Raw genomic sequence first — 17,254 nt, 5'->3', positions numbered from 1 at the left:
GCAACTTGGAAGGCTGAGGTAGAAGGATGGTTTGAGCCCAGGAGATCAAGCCACTGCACTGCAGCCTGAGCAAGAGAATAGGAACCTGTCTCAAAGCAAATAAAAAAAAAAAAAAAAAGGAAGAAAGAAAGAAAGAGTTTGGTTTGGTGGGTACTGTAAGTGCTTAAATCTAAATTATGTTAAAATTCTAAAATAAAGTAAGTGGGTTTTGGTTTACAGCCAAGGCATTTTCTCATTTAAATTGACATACTGTTATTACGAAAAATATCCTTATAACCATGTAATTTCTTGAACATGAAGGGATCATTAGCGGGTAGATAGTTAAAATAATTACTGTTTTCTAAAATGTACATAACATGATTACCAAAAGAATGTGGCTGGTTTATGGGTAAGATTTCTTGTTAAAAGAAAAAAAAATCTAGTGTTGAGTAAGAACTGACTTAGATGTTAAAGGCACAAAAGAACAAAGTATTTGGCACAACTCTGAATGACTATTTGTAACTTATTGCATGTTTGCATTAAATTACTAGCTGTGAATAGCCTTGCTTTTAAGGCAAAAACAAAAATTTAAATTCTAAATTCCTCATTTTATTTAGTTTGAGCAATTTGATTTACCTACATGTTTTGTTGCCTTAAGAGCATGGAAGTACCCACTAGCTGTGTGACCTTGAATATACTAGCAACTTCTTAGATTTCCCATCTGCAAAATGGGGTAACAGTTATCTTATGGAGTTGAGAGGATCAAACTAGGGTACATACAGCACTTAGTTAGCCTAACCCATAACATGAATTCAGAAAATGGTACCCATCATTATAATAATATGGCAGACATACTTTCAAAAGGAGTAAGAATTAAGAAGGTGAGAATACTTGAAAGCTGGTGAGCACCTCAAACAATTTTGAGGAGAGGGAGGGGGAGAGGACAAGACCACTGAGTCTAAAATATGGCACAGGGAAAAGAAAATAATTGGGAACATCTCTAGAGCTGCCAAATGCTATGAAAATTAGATTATAAATGTGTGTACACATATGTGTAAGGACATGTGTGTGTGCATGCATGAGAACACATACATGTATAACTTTGAGTTTAAAATCAAAATTATAAATTAATTCTAAATGAATTTCTGTAGATTTTTTAGTAAATTTCAGTGTATGTAATACATTGGATTACAGCAAATTTAAGGTTCAAATTTTAAAAAGGAAATTAAAACCAGATCCATGCAAAAGATGCAAAGTTTCCTACAGTGTATCCATGTTCGGTTGGCAAAGAAGTCACAAGTTAAATATGGGATAGATATCAAAATACACAAAATACCACTACATATTCCATGGAAAATCTGGATAATGGTAAGTTTCTTCATTTTGCTCACCTAATAAATCAAGATGCCCACAGACATCAAGATATTCTAAATAGACTTTTTTCCCTGACTGGTTTAACAATTATGTTTTCTCCCTTCACTTTATAATTCTCCATGTTAGAAATATCTATTAATACAATACCTGTACATCTAGATGTTACATTAAACCTAAACTTACCATTGTTAAACTGTTCAAACTAATTCCCGGAAATTATTTTCTTTACAATTTGAGAGTAGCCCCAAATAAAGTTCTCCTTTATTACAAATGAAAAAAATCTTATATCCTAACATTACCCTCTATTCTGGAAAGCTGTGATATAAAACAAAACTAACAGAAAACTTTCACCATCACCAAACACAACATCAATTCTATTTTTATTGCTGAAAGCATTCTTAGACGAGTCTCATCTAGTCAGATCTGGAAGGGTAAACTGGTAAGTTTGGTCTAAGAATTTTCCTTTAAAATAAGTAATAATTTAATATCTCCATTTCTAGAATTCTGAGATCAGCAAAGAAGAAAGAAGGGGTTAGGAAAGGAGAGAAATGGAGAGGAAAAAAGAAGGAAAGGACAGAGGGAGGGAGAGAAAAGGGGAAAGGGAATGCCTCTATTCAGGGAATGTTCAGAAGAAACAAAAAAAGATAGAAGAGAGACAGAGGCAAGCTAGAGAGTCCCAGAGCATTTTTGGTTTTAAAAATAAAATAAAATAAAATTGCCTCCAAAAGATTAAGTCATGTTGAAATAAAGAAAATGAGGTATAAAAAGTAAAGAAAAACAAAGATCAGAAAGTTGCAGTTTCAGACTTTTGACAAAACTGGACTCTACATCTTGAACTGCATGATACGTGTATTGTTTCCGCCTGATTCTTACAAGATAACCAGCAACTTAAATTTTGTATTATTTAAGAACTAAGCTTCTTCCTAATATCCTCAGATTCTTTCAAGGTGAAGGAAGAAGGAAATAAATTCCAAAAAGAGGGAAATAAATATGTGAGCACCTTAATTTGTGTGCAAATCATTTTTGGCTTATTGGAATGGTTTCTGTTATCTCTTTGGAATCCCAAAATAATAAAAATAACTAAAAACTATACTTCAGAGTAAAATGAAGCCATGCAACTATACATATACATCTAATGAAGATGAAACTTTATCCTATTTACTACCACTGACAGTCTATACTGGCTGGGCCAAAAAAGCCAAGTAGATTCTAAACAGAGGATTTTCTTAAATTAAAAATATGCACACCCACAGAAACACATACATGTATCTTTAATTATGTATATATATTTATGACGACATACTTGAAATCAGAAATTATTCACTGCTTACCCCAGTGGTCAAATAATCCCGCTTTTACAGGTCAACAACACTAACCAAAATAGATTACATATTAATATTTCATTGTAAATTAATTATAATTTTATTTTATGATTCAAATTAACTTCATAAACTTTTACTAAACATCTTTTAAATATCATTAGCAATCAAACATGCTATTTACCCCTATTAAATAAGCAAAAATTTAGAAATAGAATTCAATACTGGCAAGGACAATTTTCAAAGCTGCAGTCACCACTGAAGTAAAAGATCTTTGAAGACACAAATTATGTCTCACTTATCTTTGTATGTACAATTCTAAGCACAGTGCCTAGTACAGTAGATGCTCAGACAGGTTATCTGGTTGAACAAATGAAAGAAAAACAACTTCATATTATTTAACAAGAATCATAAAAATGTTCATCCCTTTGAATCAGTAATCCCACCTACAAGAAACTACCTTAAAGAAAGAACCCAAAAGAATACTTAAACAGGGATATTCAATTAAGTTACATTTTTAACTTGAAACACTAAAAATAATCTAAACATCAAAAGTTAAGGAAATGAAAAATAAATTGTGGTTTACTCACATGATAGTATACAGTAGCAAAGGTTTTTTTATGAGGAAATTTTGATGAAACAAAAAAATGTTCACGGTAATATGTTAAGAAAAAAGTCAAACAAAATTGCTTGATCTCAACTGTTCTTAAAATGTACTAAAAAAAGAATGGTAGCAAATATACATAGATGCTAAAAGTGTCTTTTGCTATTTTTTCCATCCTGGTATGTTTATTTAAAAACAGAAAACAATACTGCTGTTATTTTTCATTATTACTATTAATTTACATGGGGTGTTCTGGGCAGTACAACAAACTTACTCTTTTTACAAAAAGTTAAACAATAAATCATCAGGCAATCTACCCATATCTGGGTTGGCTCCTAAATTAATGTGGACAAATCACAAATGTTAGGAATTACTTTTTAGTTAAGTGTCAATGAAGTAAAAGTAGGGTCTGAAGGCACATAAAATACCCTTTTGGATTTTTGTTTCTTGCCTTCACATTTGACTTGCAGGCTGTTTCCACTTGTACATCACTGATATTTCTTCACACTTTTAAAAACACTTATTAGAATCTTCTGTGAGTAGAAAAGCCTTAAAATAAGGAGATCTTCTAATCTACTAGACACTTCAGTGGAAGCCCAAACCATATCAAGTTGGAACTTCCTGCCAATCTTATTATTCTACAGTTATTCTGAAAGGTCTTAGTTGCAGTGAATACACAGTCATCCCTTGATATCCATGGACTATTGGTCTCAGGACCCCCTGAAGATACCAAAATCCACGGACACTCACAAGCCTTGTATAAAATAGTGTAGTATCTGCATATAACCTATGTACCTCCTCCTGTATATTCTAAATCATTTCTAGATTACTTGTAATACCTAATACAATGTAAATGTTATATAAATTATTGTTATACTATATTGTTTAGAGAATAATGACAAGAAGAAAGTCTGTATCTATTCAGTACAGACACAACCATCTTGTTTTTTCAAATATTTTTTCTCCTTTTTGTCTGAGACAAGGTCTCTGTCACCCAGGCTGGAGTGCAGCAGCATGATCACAGCTCACTGCAGTCTTGACCTCCTGAGCTGAAGCCATCCTCCCACCTCAGCCTCCCAAGTAGCTGGGACTACAGAGTAGCTGGAACTACGGGTGCATGCCACCACACCTGAATAATTTTTTTGTACATACAGGGTCTCACTATGTTGCCCAGGCTGGTCTCAAACTCCTGGCCTCAAGCGATCCTCCCTTCTTGGCCTCCCAAAGTGCTGGGATTACAGGCATGAGCTACCCTGCCCAGCCTCAAATATTTCCATTAAGTGGTTGGTTGAATCCACAAATAAGGAATCCACCATTACAGCAGGCCAACTGTATACATTCATTTTTAAATTTCTTAACTGGTCATGCATGTATCAGGTTATATTAATTTTAAAATCAGTAACTATTTTTCTAGTAGAACTTTCAACCATATTTCGTTTAGGGCTGCACATTACCATAACACACATGACCGATACATTAGTCAATTGAAAGCTTAGCTTTATATGTCTATTATTAATTTTTGTAACACAGTGCTTCAAAACTCAACCATGAACTCACTTTAAAGAAATAAAATTCAGGGCCAGGTGCAGTGGCTCACGCCTGTAATCCCAGCACTTTGGGAGGCGAGGCGAGTGGATCACGAGGTCAGGAGAACGAGACCATCCTGGCTAACACTGTGAAACCCTGTCTCTACTAAAAATACAAAAAATTAGCTGGGTGTGGTGGCATGCACCTGTAGTCCCAGCTACTTGGGAGGCTGAGGCACAAGGTCAGGAGATCGAGACCATCCTGGCTAACACTGTGAAACCCCATCTCTATTAAAAATACAAAAAATTAGCCGGGCATGGTGGCATGTGCCTGTAGTCCCAGCTACTTGGGAGGCTGAGGCAGGAGAATTGCTTGAACCTGGGATGCTGAGGTTGCAGTGAGCAGAGATTGCGCCACTGCACTCCAGCCTGGACGACAGAGCGAGACTTCATATCAAAAAATAATAATAGTAAAGAAAAAATTAAAAAAGAAATAAAATTCAGGAGTAACTGAAAAGCTATCAATTTACTATTTCTCAGACAATCTGTTTCCTATCTCAAGCTAGGATATAAATAGTCACATTAAGCCTAATACAAAACACTGGTCTTAACAAAACTGCTACAAAATTAGCTGTCAAACTTTTATTGAAAGTGTTTGGCCGGGCACGGTGGCTCATACCTGTAATCCCAGCACTTTGGGAGGCCAAGGTAGGCAAATTACCTGAAGCCAGGAGCTCAAGATCAGCCTAGCCAACATGGCAAAACCGCGTCTCTACTAAAAATATAAAAACTAGCCAGGCGTGGTGGCACACACCTGTAGTCCCAGCTACTGGGGGGGCTGAGGCAGGGGAATCACTTGAACCTGGGAGGCAGAGATTGCAGTGAGCTGAGATCGTGCCACTGCACTCCAGCCTGGGTGACAGAGCAAGACTATGTCAAGAAAGAAAAGAAAGAAAAGAAGGAAGGAAGGAAGGAAGGGAGGGAGGGAGGGAGGGTGGGAGGGAGGGAGGGTGGGTTTGTTTGAAGGTAGGGGTGACAGGAGGAAGACAGAGGAACTAGGACTAGATTCTGCAGCCGGACAGTTTGAGCTCAAATTCTAGCTCTACCACTTAGTAGATACGTGACCTTGGGGAAAGTAACTAAAACCTTCTGTGCCTCAATTGCTTCATCTAAAGAAGGGGGACAAGAGGACAATGGTAATACCTCATAAGGCTGGTACTGGAATTAAATGACAGGTATCAAACTTCTGTAGCACTACCCAAAAGATGCAACTCTAATAACACTATTTTATTCTATCCAGAACAAAGCATAAAATGGTGGTTGTAGCAAGTGAAAATCAATGGAAAAAAAGAAAACACTCTTTGCCACTAATAATTTAATTTCCTCATTGTTTCCTCATATCCTATTGTTCTTTTGTTTTTACTCTTAAGTGAAAGATGAAAGCAATACCTTTCAGTGTAAGTTAATGAAGCATAAGTGAGGTGGGGCTACTATTCAGATTTCTGTATTAGCCGATCTACCAGACAATCACAGTGGGATGGAGAAATGTACGTAAGTAAACAACTACTCTAGAGCAGTATGCTATGGCCAATCTTCTGAAAAGACTACTGTATTTTGGTGACTCAACTTACAGATTTCTCATTTAGTCTACAAATCTCAGCATGCAATAAGGCTCCTGCCTCCTCCATTCCCATGAAAACTTTCTGACAGAGAGTACCAATGATGCCAGTGATGATTCTACTTGTTATTACACTATATTATTATTGGCTCCTCTTCTTCTACCCACTCCTTCAACACCTACATGCCCCAAGGATTTATTGTTGGTCTACCGCTATTCTCCCTCTGTAGAATTCTCAGGGTTCTAACTAGTACCCAAATACTGAAGACTGGATATCTCGCCTGAGCTCTAGACTCCTACACATATGACCCAAAAAAACTCACCTTAAACTCAATAGGCTGAAAAGTAAATGTACCATCTTTGGTGGTTCTCAGTCTATAAAATCCAAGCCCCCCCCCCCCCGATATGGCTTCACTCTATTACTTCAGCCTCATCTTCTGCCATTCAGATTCATTTTACTGGATGCCAGTAAACAAAATTACTGCCTACTATTTATTGAATGCCCATTAAATGCCAGGTACTATTCTAAGCAGTTTATATAATCAACTCATTAATTTTCACAACAATCCCATAAGGTAAATGCCATTATTTCTATTTTGTGCTGAAGAAAGTGTCCTGCCTAAGCTAATAAGCAGTGGAGTCAGTATACAAACCTATATCCTATGCTCTTACCTTCAAACTATGTGATTCTTAAACATGCCTATATATGTCCAGTTTGTCTTGGGGATTCAAAGTGAACACACAAACAAGGCCTATTCCATCATGGGACTTACATTCTAGTTAGCAGAATAAACATATATACACAAGGAAGAAATAACTTATTATTGACTATTTTAAAGTGCCAGGAAGACAATAAACAGGATTTTATGACAGAAAATAAGACAGAAGAACCTAATTAACAGTGATGAAAGAAGGCTTCTCTTAAAAGTGACTTTTTTGTTTTGTTTTTTTTTTATTTTTGAGACAGAGTTTTGCTCTGTCACCCAGGCTGGAGTGCAGTGGCACGATCTCGGCTCACTGCAAGCTCTGCCTCCCAGCTTCACACTATTCTCTTGCCTCAGCCTCCCGAGTAGCGGGACTACAGGAGTGTGCCACCATGCCTGGCTAATTTTTTTGTATTTTTAGTAGAGACGGGGTTTCACCGTGTTAGCCAGGATGGTCTCGATCTCCCGACCTCGTGATCCGCCCACCTCAGCTTCCCAAAGTGCTGGGATTACAGGCATGAGCCACCACGCCCAGCCTGAAAAGTGACTTTTAAGATGAGACCTGAAAGATGAGAAGTCTCCAATTCTGCAAAGAGAAGTGGTATACCCAGAAGTATACTGCGCCATTAGAAAGCACAAAGATGGTGTTATGGACTGAATTGTGTCCCCTCTGCCAAATTCATACGTTGAAGCCCTAACCTTCAACGTGACTGTATTTGAAAACAGGGCATGGAAGGAAGTAGTTAATGTTAAGTAAGGTCATAAGAATGGGGCACTAATCCAATAGGGCTGATATCCTTATAAGAAGAGGAAGAGATATTAGTCGATTGATGTGTCTCTGTCCCTCTCTCTCCGGCTCTCTCTCCACGCCCCCTCCATATGAACACACAGGACAGGCCATGTGAGGCTACAGTGAGAAGGTGGTAGTCTACAAGCCAGGCAGGGACATCTCAGTAAAAGCCAACTCCGCTGACACTCTGCTGTTGGATTTCCAGCCCCAAGAACTGTGTGATAATAAATTTCTGTTGTTAAAGTCACCTGGTAATAATTTGAGATGAATGCCCAAGCAGACTAACACAGACAGGAAAGACCTAGGTATTTTGTAGGAACTGACCAAAAAAAAATCAGTAGGCTGGAATACAAACAGCAATGGAGATAATAATACACTGAACACTCTTAAGCCCATAGACGGGAGATAATTCTTTTTTTTTTTTCCTGAGACAGAGTCTCGCTCTTGTCGCCCAGCCTGAAGTGCAGTGGTGGGATATTGGCTCACTGCAACCTCTGCCTCCCAAGTTCAAGCAATTCTCCTGCCTCAGCCTCCGGAATAGCTGGGATTACAGGCATGCGCCACCACGCCCAGCTGATTTTTGTATTTTTAGTAGAGACGAGGTTTCACCATATTGGCCAGGGTGGTCTTGAGCTCCCGACCTCAGGTGATCCACCCACCTTGGCCTCCCAAAGTGCTGGGATTACAGGCGTGAGCCACCACGCCCAGCCAGGAGATGAATCTTAAATGAGATGATCAGAGAAATATTAAAAGTTCCTGGTGCAGGAATTTAAAGTCAGATGACAGCTGGATTTTGAAACGCGTAGTGTAGGTTTTTGTTCTCTCAGTGACTGGAAGACACTAACATATGGCAACTAGAGGTCAGTATATTCCACCCTGGAGTGCACAAAACAGCCCTGCACAAAAAAGAATTGAACCCTTTCCAAAATGTTAACACTGTCCTATTCGGAAACAATGGCTAATGGATATGTTTCGTTTACTCAGAGGACTACAGAAAACTAACATTTGCCGCCCCCATCCCCCACTTTTTTTTTATTTCTTACACTACCAAGGACAGTTCTGAGCTAATTCTGGTTAATTAATACACATACATGTGTTGTATTTGTGTGTAAGGAACAGTATTGGATAATTTGGAACATGCACAAATGAATCAGATGCCAGTGCTAGGCCTAAGAGTCACAGAAAGGGAGATATGATACCATACTTCATACTTCACTAAGGCGCCATTGGTTACATGACACACCATTTTGTGAACCACTAAGAAGGGAATAACGCCAAGTTAAACTATGACATCAATTGTAAGATACATTCTAATTTTAGAGTTTTTAAAATGTGAAAAAAATGCACATCTTAAAAAATGAAAGAGAATATGAAGTAGCTAAAATGCAAATAGTTGGAGTAGTCATACAAAGAGTTCATATAAAGGATAAAATACATCCAGTTCTGATAATCAGGAATTGCTTCATGCTGAAGATCATACTAAGCCGAGTCTTGAAGAATGGATAGAAGTAAGAAGTGCAAGAGATTGAGGGAAAGAGTATTTTCAGAAAGAGAGTACTGCAAGAAGAATAGCAATAATAAAATAAGGAAATAAGGGACGGCTAAAAAGGAATAAAGTTACAAAGACAAGGTAAAATAAAGAGAGAGAGAGAAGGAAGGAAGGAAGGAAGGAAGGAAGGAAGGAAGGAAGGAAGGAAGGAAAAAGAAAGAAAGAAAGAAAGAAAGAAAGAAAGAAAGAAAGAAAGAAAGAAAGAAAGAAAGAAAGAAAGAAGGAGCGAGCAAGCAAGCAGGCAGGCGAAAAGAAGAGAAGAGGAGAGGAGAGAGGGGAGAGGAGAGGAGAGGAGAGAAAGGAAAGAAAGGAAGGAAGGGAAGGAAAGGAAAGAAAGGAAAGAAAGCAAGAAAGCAAGGAAAGCAAGCAAGCAAGCAAGCAAGCAAGAAAGAAAGAAAAGAAAGAAAGAAAGAAAGACAGGGTTAGGAAAACCTTGAATGCAGCTAGGTTAAAGAGCCTGGAACTGACTGCACAGGCTTGAGCAATCATATTCTCAAACAGTTTTTTTTCACTCTGACACATTTTAGGGTTATAATATACATAAAAAATATGGCTCACTCCAGTAGTGTTTCTAAACTGTGGGAGATGGGAAAGGAGCAGAAAAGATTAATTCTTATGGGAGTACACAGTAGTGTAAAAAAGCCCTCCAGAAAATTCTATCTGCATTCCACCTTGAGAATTACTGCTGTATGCTCTAGGAAACCCCTAGAAAAATTTTAGCAGCCAACTGATTCAGGTACACTTCAGGAAAGGGAATCCAGCAGAATTGTGTGAAAATGAATGAGAATTGGAATAAAAACTGAGAATCTGCATAAAAGGCAGATCTTCTAAACCAGAAGTTAACAAATTTGTACTAGATTAGTTACAGTGGGAAAAAGTATGGTAGAACTACTGTAAGAAACAGAAACAATAAAGGGAAGAAAAAGTTTAAGATACAGATAATAAGCTCAAACAAAAGTGCATTCTAAAATACAGTGGGTCATTCAGATGATGTCTAACAGGCATCCAAGACTGGAAAGAATGAAGGAGGTTAGGTCTGAAAAAAGAGACATGAAGATCATTTAAAAAGAAGTTTAAATGTAAATCCATAATTTGGACAAAACTCCAAAAAGGGGGCAAGAGAAGTATGGCAAAAATAAATATTTTTTGTAGTTAATATGTATTAAAGCATTTAATTGCTTTATTACAACTAATTGTCTTCATATCTTTTTTTTTCTTTTTTTTTTTTTTTTTGAGACAGAGTCTCGCTCTGTCGCCCAGGCTGGAGTGCAGTGGCACGATCTCCACTCACTGCAAGCTCCGCCTCCCGGGTTCGCCATTCTCCTGCCCCTGCCTCCCGTGTAGCTGGGACCACAGGCGCCCGCCACCACGCCCGGCTAATTTTTGTATTTTTAGTAGAGACGGGGTTTCACCGTGTTAGCCAGGATGGTCTCGATCTCCTGACCTCGTGATCCGCCGTCTCGGCCTCCCAAAGTGCTGGGATTACAGGCGTGAGCCACTGTGCCCGGCCGTAATTGTCTTCATGTCTTAACAATAAACTTATGCTGATCCTCATCATCACCAATTTTAACACTATAAATTTGCAAACAAAAAATCAAAGCATAGTGAAGATTATTAATATGTTCAGGATCATATAAAGCAATACAAAACAGCATTTCATGAATTTCCAATCTGGTGTTAAAAACATTTAGACGGGCCTCTTACGTGTTTGTGTATGGATAAACTTGGTCAAAAACAATAATCCACACCTTTGAAAGCAGCGCCTAAGAGCAACCTCTATATATATATATTTTAGAGAGACAGAGTCTTGCTCTGTCCCCCATGCTGGAGTGTAATGGTGCAATCACAGGTCACTATAACCTGAGCTCAAGTTATCCTCCCACCTCAGCCTCCCTAGTAGCTAGTGCTACAGGTGCGTGCACCACCACACCTGGCTAATTTTTATTACATTTTGTAGAGACAGAGCCTTACTATGTTGCCCAGGCTGGTCTCAAACTCCTGGCCTCAAGCGATCCTTCTGCTTTAACTTTCCAAAGCACTGGGATTACACAGGTGTGAGTCAGCATGCTCAGCCAAAATCAATGATTTTTAAATCAAATATTTTTTCAAGTTTTTTTTTAAGTATAAAGGCAATGTCCTCTTTTACATGAAAGAGTGTGGTTTCGGCCAGGCGTGGTGACTCATGCCTGTAATCCCAGCGCTATGGGAGGCCGAGACGGGCAGATTACGAGGTCAGCAGATCGAGAACATCCTGGCTAACACGGTGAAACCCCGTCTCTACTAAAAATACAAAAAACTAGCCGGGCGAGGTAGTGGGCGCCTGTAGTCCCAGCTACTCGGGAGACTGAGGCAGGAGAATGGCGTAAACCTGGGAGGCGGAGCTTGCAGTGAGCTGAGATCCGGCCACTGTACTCCAACCTGGGCGGCAGAGCAAGACTCCGTCTCAAAAAAAAAAAAAAAAAGAAAAAAATTAGCCGGGCGTGCTGGCGGGTGCCTGTAGTCCCAGCTACTCGGGAGGCTGAGGCAGGAGAATGGCGTGAACCCGGGAGGCGGAGCTTGCAGTGAGCCGAGATCGCGCCACTGCACTCCAGCCTGGGCAACTGAGTGAGACTCCATCCCACAAAAAAAAAGTGGGGTTCCGAGTCACATATGGGATAAGAAAGAAGAAAACCTCTAATTCTCTGGTATTAACCCTTAAATGTGCTATAAACATACCAAACAGCTTTAAATTATTTTTGACTAAAATACTTTCTGGCAAACTTCCTCTTAGAGTGACAGAGCCAGGGCTGGAGGGAAGGCAAGAAAGAAAAGATGGAAGGAAAAACGAAAGAAACCAATAAATGAAAAAAGAGGCAAGAGAAGGAAAGGAAAAGCAACCCAGCTGAACTAGCTAACAGGGTAAAGATGGTAAAGATCATTACTTTACCCTCAAACAAATTTATTGAGCAAAGAAAATGATGTGGTTTTCTGCTGGAAGCAGGACATAATAAAGGCACAGGTTATTTAACCGTACAATAGTGCAGGTATTTGTCTCAAAATAGTTGGAAGTCAAAGGAATCTGATAGGGAAGACACAGGCCACCGTGTAAGCCGCACAAACAGCACACAATCTGCATTATCTCTAAATAGATGAACTGAAAGAGCAGACAGCAGCATCTTAACAGCTTGTCAAAACACGTTCGTTTGCTACTTTATGACTGCTTTTGCTTAAGCAAATTATCTCAAAGGAAAAAAGAAAAAGCCAGGTAACTATCTAAAACTGTATGTCCTATAATAATAACACTATGGTTAAATTTACACATAGCAAGAAAAATTTAGAAAAAATGTGAAATACCTCAGTCTGACCTTCATGGGCACTGGTCTCATGAGTAACTCGGATGGCCTGTAATAAGAATAAAGGTATTCATTGGAAAAAAATGACTATACCCAACTTTTTAAATGAAAACAACAAAGCTAAATTTTAATACCTAAAGTCTTCTAAAAGAAACAACAAACTGAAGGAAATTTAAGAACAGCTTAATACTAGATATTTAAGAATGGTATCTGGGTAATCAAATGAATTACTATACTGTGTAACTCACAAATCTCTGAAAACTTAGGAAATTGAATATCTGATTATTTGCAATTTCCAGGCTGTAAGTAGGGGCTATTTAACTTATTCAGTTGTTAGAACTACCACTTAACACTTTATTCGATTGAGACTAGAATAAAGTAAGCATTTCACAGATAGAGACTAAAGAAGCTTATCTCATCTGTTTCTCCAGGTTCCATGCTCCTCTGCAGCTCTGGCTGTATTTATGCTTAATCATGCAGTTTCAGTCAGCAATTGAGAAATGTGGAGCACAACTCATGCATTTATCAGAAGCTACAGAATTTAGTTTCCTGAACTAAAAAATAAACTACTTTTATAGTACCCACTATTTGCAAACATCCAGAGAAATGGGCACAATAGTAAATTACAGGTGAAAGTACAATCTTTATAAACAGCAATTTGGCAATAAATATCCAAGCCTTAAAAACATGCAAACTATTTTATCCAGCAATTTCTCTTCTAGGAGTTTATATATTTACATATAATTCTACATAATTATATATAATTAAGGATATTTACGAAGATTTAGCTACAATGATGTACCTTGCAGTAGTTATTAAAATAGTGAAAAAGAAGAAAAACTATTAAATTTCTAACAATAATTTATTGGTGAAATACAATACTACATAATGGAAACTATGCAGCCATTAAATAATATCAAATATATACTTACTGGTATGTAATACGTTTGTGATAAGTGAAAAAAGCAAGTTATAAAACAGTATTACAGTATGATCAAATTCTTGTTTAAAAAACTGTGTATATACATACGCTCCCTAAAAAATATTAATGTTTATCTACCTCTCATTAGTAAGATTACTGATTTTCATGTTGTTAATTTTTATGTATAATAAAGATGTTTTATGAAGTCTCTAGTTTTTTTTAAAGAAAAAAATTTAAAATTCTCAAAGTATATTGGAAAGCATAAAAACATAATCAAATCAATTAATTTATCAGGCACAAATTCTACATAAAGCATTGTTCTAGCCAAATAATTTGTAGACTATATGCCTAATTTCAAAGAATTTATAATCTATTTATTAATGTTATTAAAAAGTCAAAAGATTTCAAAAGAAAAATTGATTCCAAAAGTAATAAATTTTAAAAACAATTTCAGAACAGTTATATGAAGTGGTACAATCACTATCACCTGAATTAAATATGACTTATATTATATATATATATATACCCTAGTTTATGAGGCCTGGTTATTACATTGATAAAATAGCCACAGTATGGTCTAACGTCTACCTTGAAACCTTTGCTTTTTCCTTTCATCTTCAGCCTTGTTCCAAATTCCCAATAAAAGATACATAGGGTACTGGCAGGTATATATTTATTTTAGGGAGGGAATGGTAAGGAATAGTCAATCATAAGATATTTTATTAACTTGTAAATCAGGGCCAGGCACGGTGGCTCATGTCTATAATCCCAGCACTTTCGGAGGCCGAGGCGGAGGTACTGCTTGAGGCCAGGAGTTCGAGACCAGCCTAACCAACATGGCAAAACCCTGTCTCTACTAAAAATAGAAAAACTAGCCAGGTGTGGTGCCACGCACCTGAAATCCTAGCTACTCAGGAGGCTGAGGCACAAGAATTGCTTGAACCCAGGAGGCAGAGCTTGCAGTGAGCAGAGATGGCACTGCTGCACTCCAGCCCGGGTGGCAGAGCAAGACTCCATTTCAAAAAAAAAAATTTGTAAATCAAACTGCTTTTATCCATTAAGACAGCTCTGAACATAGAAAAGAAATGTCAACTTATCAGCATTTATGGATATTTCAAAGTTATCTGAAAAGTACAAAAGGCTTTTCTTAATGGATACAATAAAATCCATAACTGCTCAAAACTATGGTTTCAAGACAAAACCCCCAAACACATCTACAATCCCACAAAACTTTGTCCACATATGAGATCAAAACAGAAAGAAGGTACCGACATCATAGTTCTCCAGGTATCTGGCTCGTTCTTCAGGGCTCATTGATACAGATTCCTCCAGGAATTTTTTCAAGGTTGATCCAGATTCTGAGAATATGAAAGAAGATAAAATTTAAAAGGCTTGATATAGCAGAGAGACCAATATATGAAAATACTAGAAGTATGCTACTATTCTTCAGGTTAAATTATTTCACTGGTAAATTAGAAATGTAAGGATCATGTTATAAATGATAAGCCTTACATTATTAATATTTGTTCATTTGTTTAACCTCTATTAGTCAACAATATAAAAGAATGAGAAGGATTAATATTTCTTCTAACAGTATATACATTCCCATCATAAAAGAAGCAGGGAATGCTTTATTTTATAGTTTGAAGAAAGAATTAGAGCACCACCTACTGCTCAATGAAAGTAACATATATTAAGGGCAAAAAAAAATGCAGTAATGAAATATCATTTACCAAAGTGCATCTTGTCTTTATTGTTTGCAATAGCATGAATCAGTCCAATTGTTCCACAGGCATTGCTGATCGTTTGCTTCATGAAATATACTGATGATGTAACAGCTTGTCCCTGAGATTTTATTTTTTCTTCCTCTTCTGTTCTGAATACTTCATACTGTTAAAAAAAAAAAAAGGCAACAGTGTATATGTGGAAAATAACATTAAAAAACTCAGACTGTAAAAGAAAAAATATAAATGATAAAAAATATTTTTATAAAAGAGTTTAAAATAATTAATTTATCACCTACCAGACTGATAAAAGATTGAAAAATGAATAGCAGTAGCCAGTGATGGTGAAGGTATGGGCAAAAAGGTATTCTCTTATGCCATTATTAAAGGTATATATTTGTACAATCATGTTACTGGGCATATGGCAATATGTATTAACATTTTAAATTCTCATACACTCCAATAAGCAATTTCATTTGTAGGAAATTGGTCTAAGACATAATCTTTAAAATGATATATAATTCTAAGAGCACAAAACTGGAAAAAATTCTAAATATCCATCAATGGAGATTTGGTTAACATATATTATGGCATATCATAATAGAATACTATAAAGCACACTAGATTTACATATTCTGATTTAGAACTTTGTCCACAACTAAGTGTGGTTATAGGCCAGTATGTATTAATAACAATTCCCATTTATGTTTTTAAAATATGTACATACATATTGGAAAGTCTGAAAGGCTATGCAAAAACTTAATAGAGGTTATTTTTGGGCCAAGAGATTACTGGAGAACTTTTATTTGCTAATTGTTACATTTCTTATTGTTTATCATTGGCAAAAATATTTTTCCTTTTGGAAAATCATAGCATATTTATAAAATTCACATTATATAATCTGTAACTGACACTAACCATTATCTATAATAACTGGTTATAAAAACAATAGGGTATAATAATAAGCATCAAAAATGTGGGCTCTACAGCTGACTGCCTGGGCCCACATCCTGGCTCAGCTGTTATTAGCTGTGTGACTTTAGCAAATTACTTCATGTCTCTGTATCTCAGTTTCCTAATAGTGTAAGAAAGAGTAAAAAATAGCAAAAAGGTTAAAAAATTGGTGAGGTGGGGAGGAGAAAGATGATTTTATTGTTTTGTTTATAGTTTTCCCATAACTTTCTGCTTCTAATAGAACGGGGTCAGCAAATAACAGACTACAGGCCAAATCGGGCCCACTGCCTCTTTTCTTAAGTAAAATTTCATTATGTATTGTCTATGGATGTTTACAAGGCAAAGTCAAATAGTTGCAACAGAGACTTTAAGGCCTGCAAAGCTGAAAATATTTACTATCTAGTCTTACAGAAATATTTTCCTGATTCCCTGCAATAAAAGAAACAAACGATGTCTATAGAAAACCTATAAGTAGTTAAGAAACTGCTTCTTTTATCTCTTGCCTATCGGAGAAAAAAATAATAAACTGCTTCTAACAACAAATGTATCTATGTTCAAAATATGAATTTTATTACTGTGCTTCTAAATGACATTTCAAGTAACATTTTCAGAATGAAAAGTAAGTCTGATAAAAAACTAGAAAGATTCAGTATATTATGATCTTATGCTGAAAAGTTTACAGTTCTACAGCTTAGTCTGTTGTTAATGTTCCTGATGACAAAGCAAAATAAGATTTGATAATTTCAAGATGTAATGTATAGGAAAAAAGTCCTAAAATGATACAAAGCAAGTAAAGGAAAAAAAAGAAATTTTAGATCAAAAAGTAAAAAATATTAAGGCCAAGAGACATAAACATCAG

The 17,254-nt window shown here is 36.7% G+C and overlaps 1 protein-coding gene across 8 annotated transcripts in view; it reads right to left on the bottom strand.

The window, feature by feature from the left end:
- Positions 1 to 17,254, bottom strand: part of UCHL3 (ubiquitin C-terminal hydrolase L3) — a 58,267-nt gene that overhangs the window by 25,122 nt on the left and 15,891 nt on the right. For all 8 annotated transcript variants that reach the window (XM_065533328.1, XM_065533333.1, XM_065533329.1 and 5 more), the window contains exons 3-5: positions 15,451 to 15,607; positions 14,990 to 15,075; positions 12,797 to 12,844 (exon numbers count right to left, since the gene is read on the bottom strand). In XM_065533328.1, coding sequence (XP_065389400.1) covers positions 12,797 to 12,844; positions 14,990 to 15,075; positions 15,451 to 15,607 — 291 coding nt within the window. The remainder of the gene's footprint in view (positions 1 to 12,796; positions 12,845 to 14,989; positions 15,076 to 15,450; positions 15,608 to 17,254) is intronic.

The sequence above is a fragment of the Macaca fascicularis genome, chromosome 17 (assembly GCF_037993035.2).
Source record: "Macaca fascicularis isolate 582-1 chromosome 17, T2T-MFA8v1.1".
NCBI classification, from domain to species: Eukaryota; Metazoa; Chordata; class Mammalia; order Primates; family Cercopithecidae; genus Macaca; species Macaca fascicularis.
The sequence above is the reverse complement of the archived record's forward strand: the minus strand, read 5'-3'. Positions and strand labels throughout refer to the sequence as shown.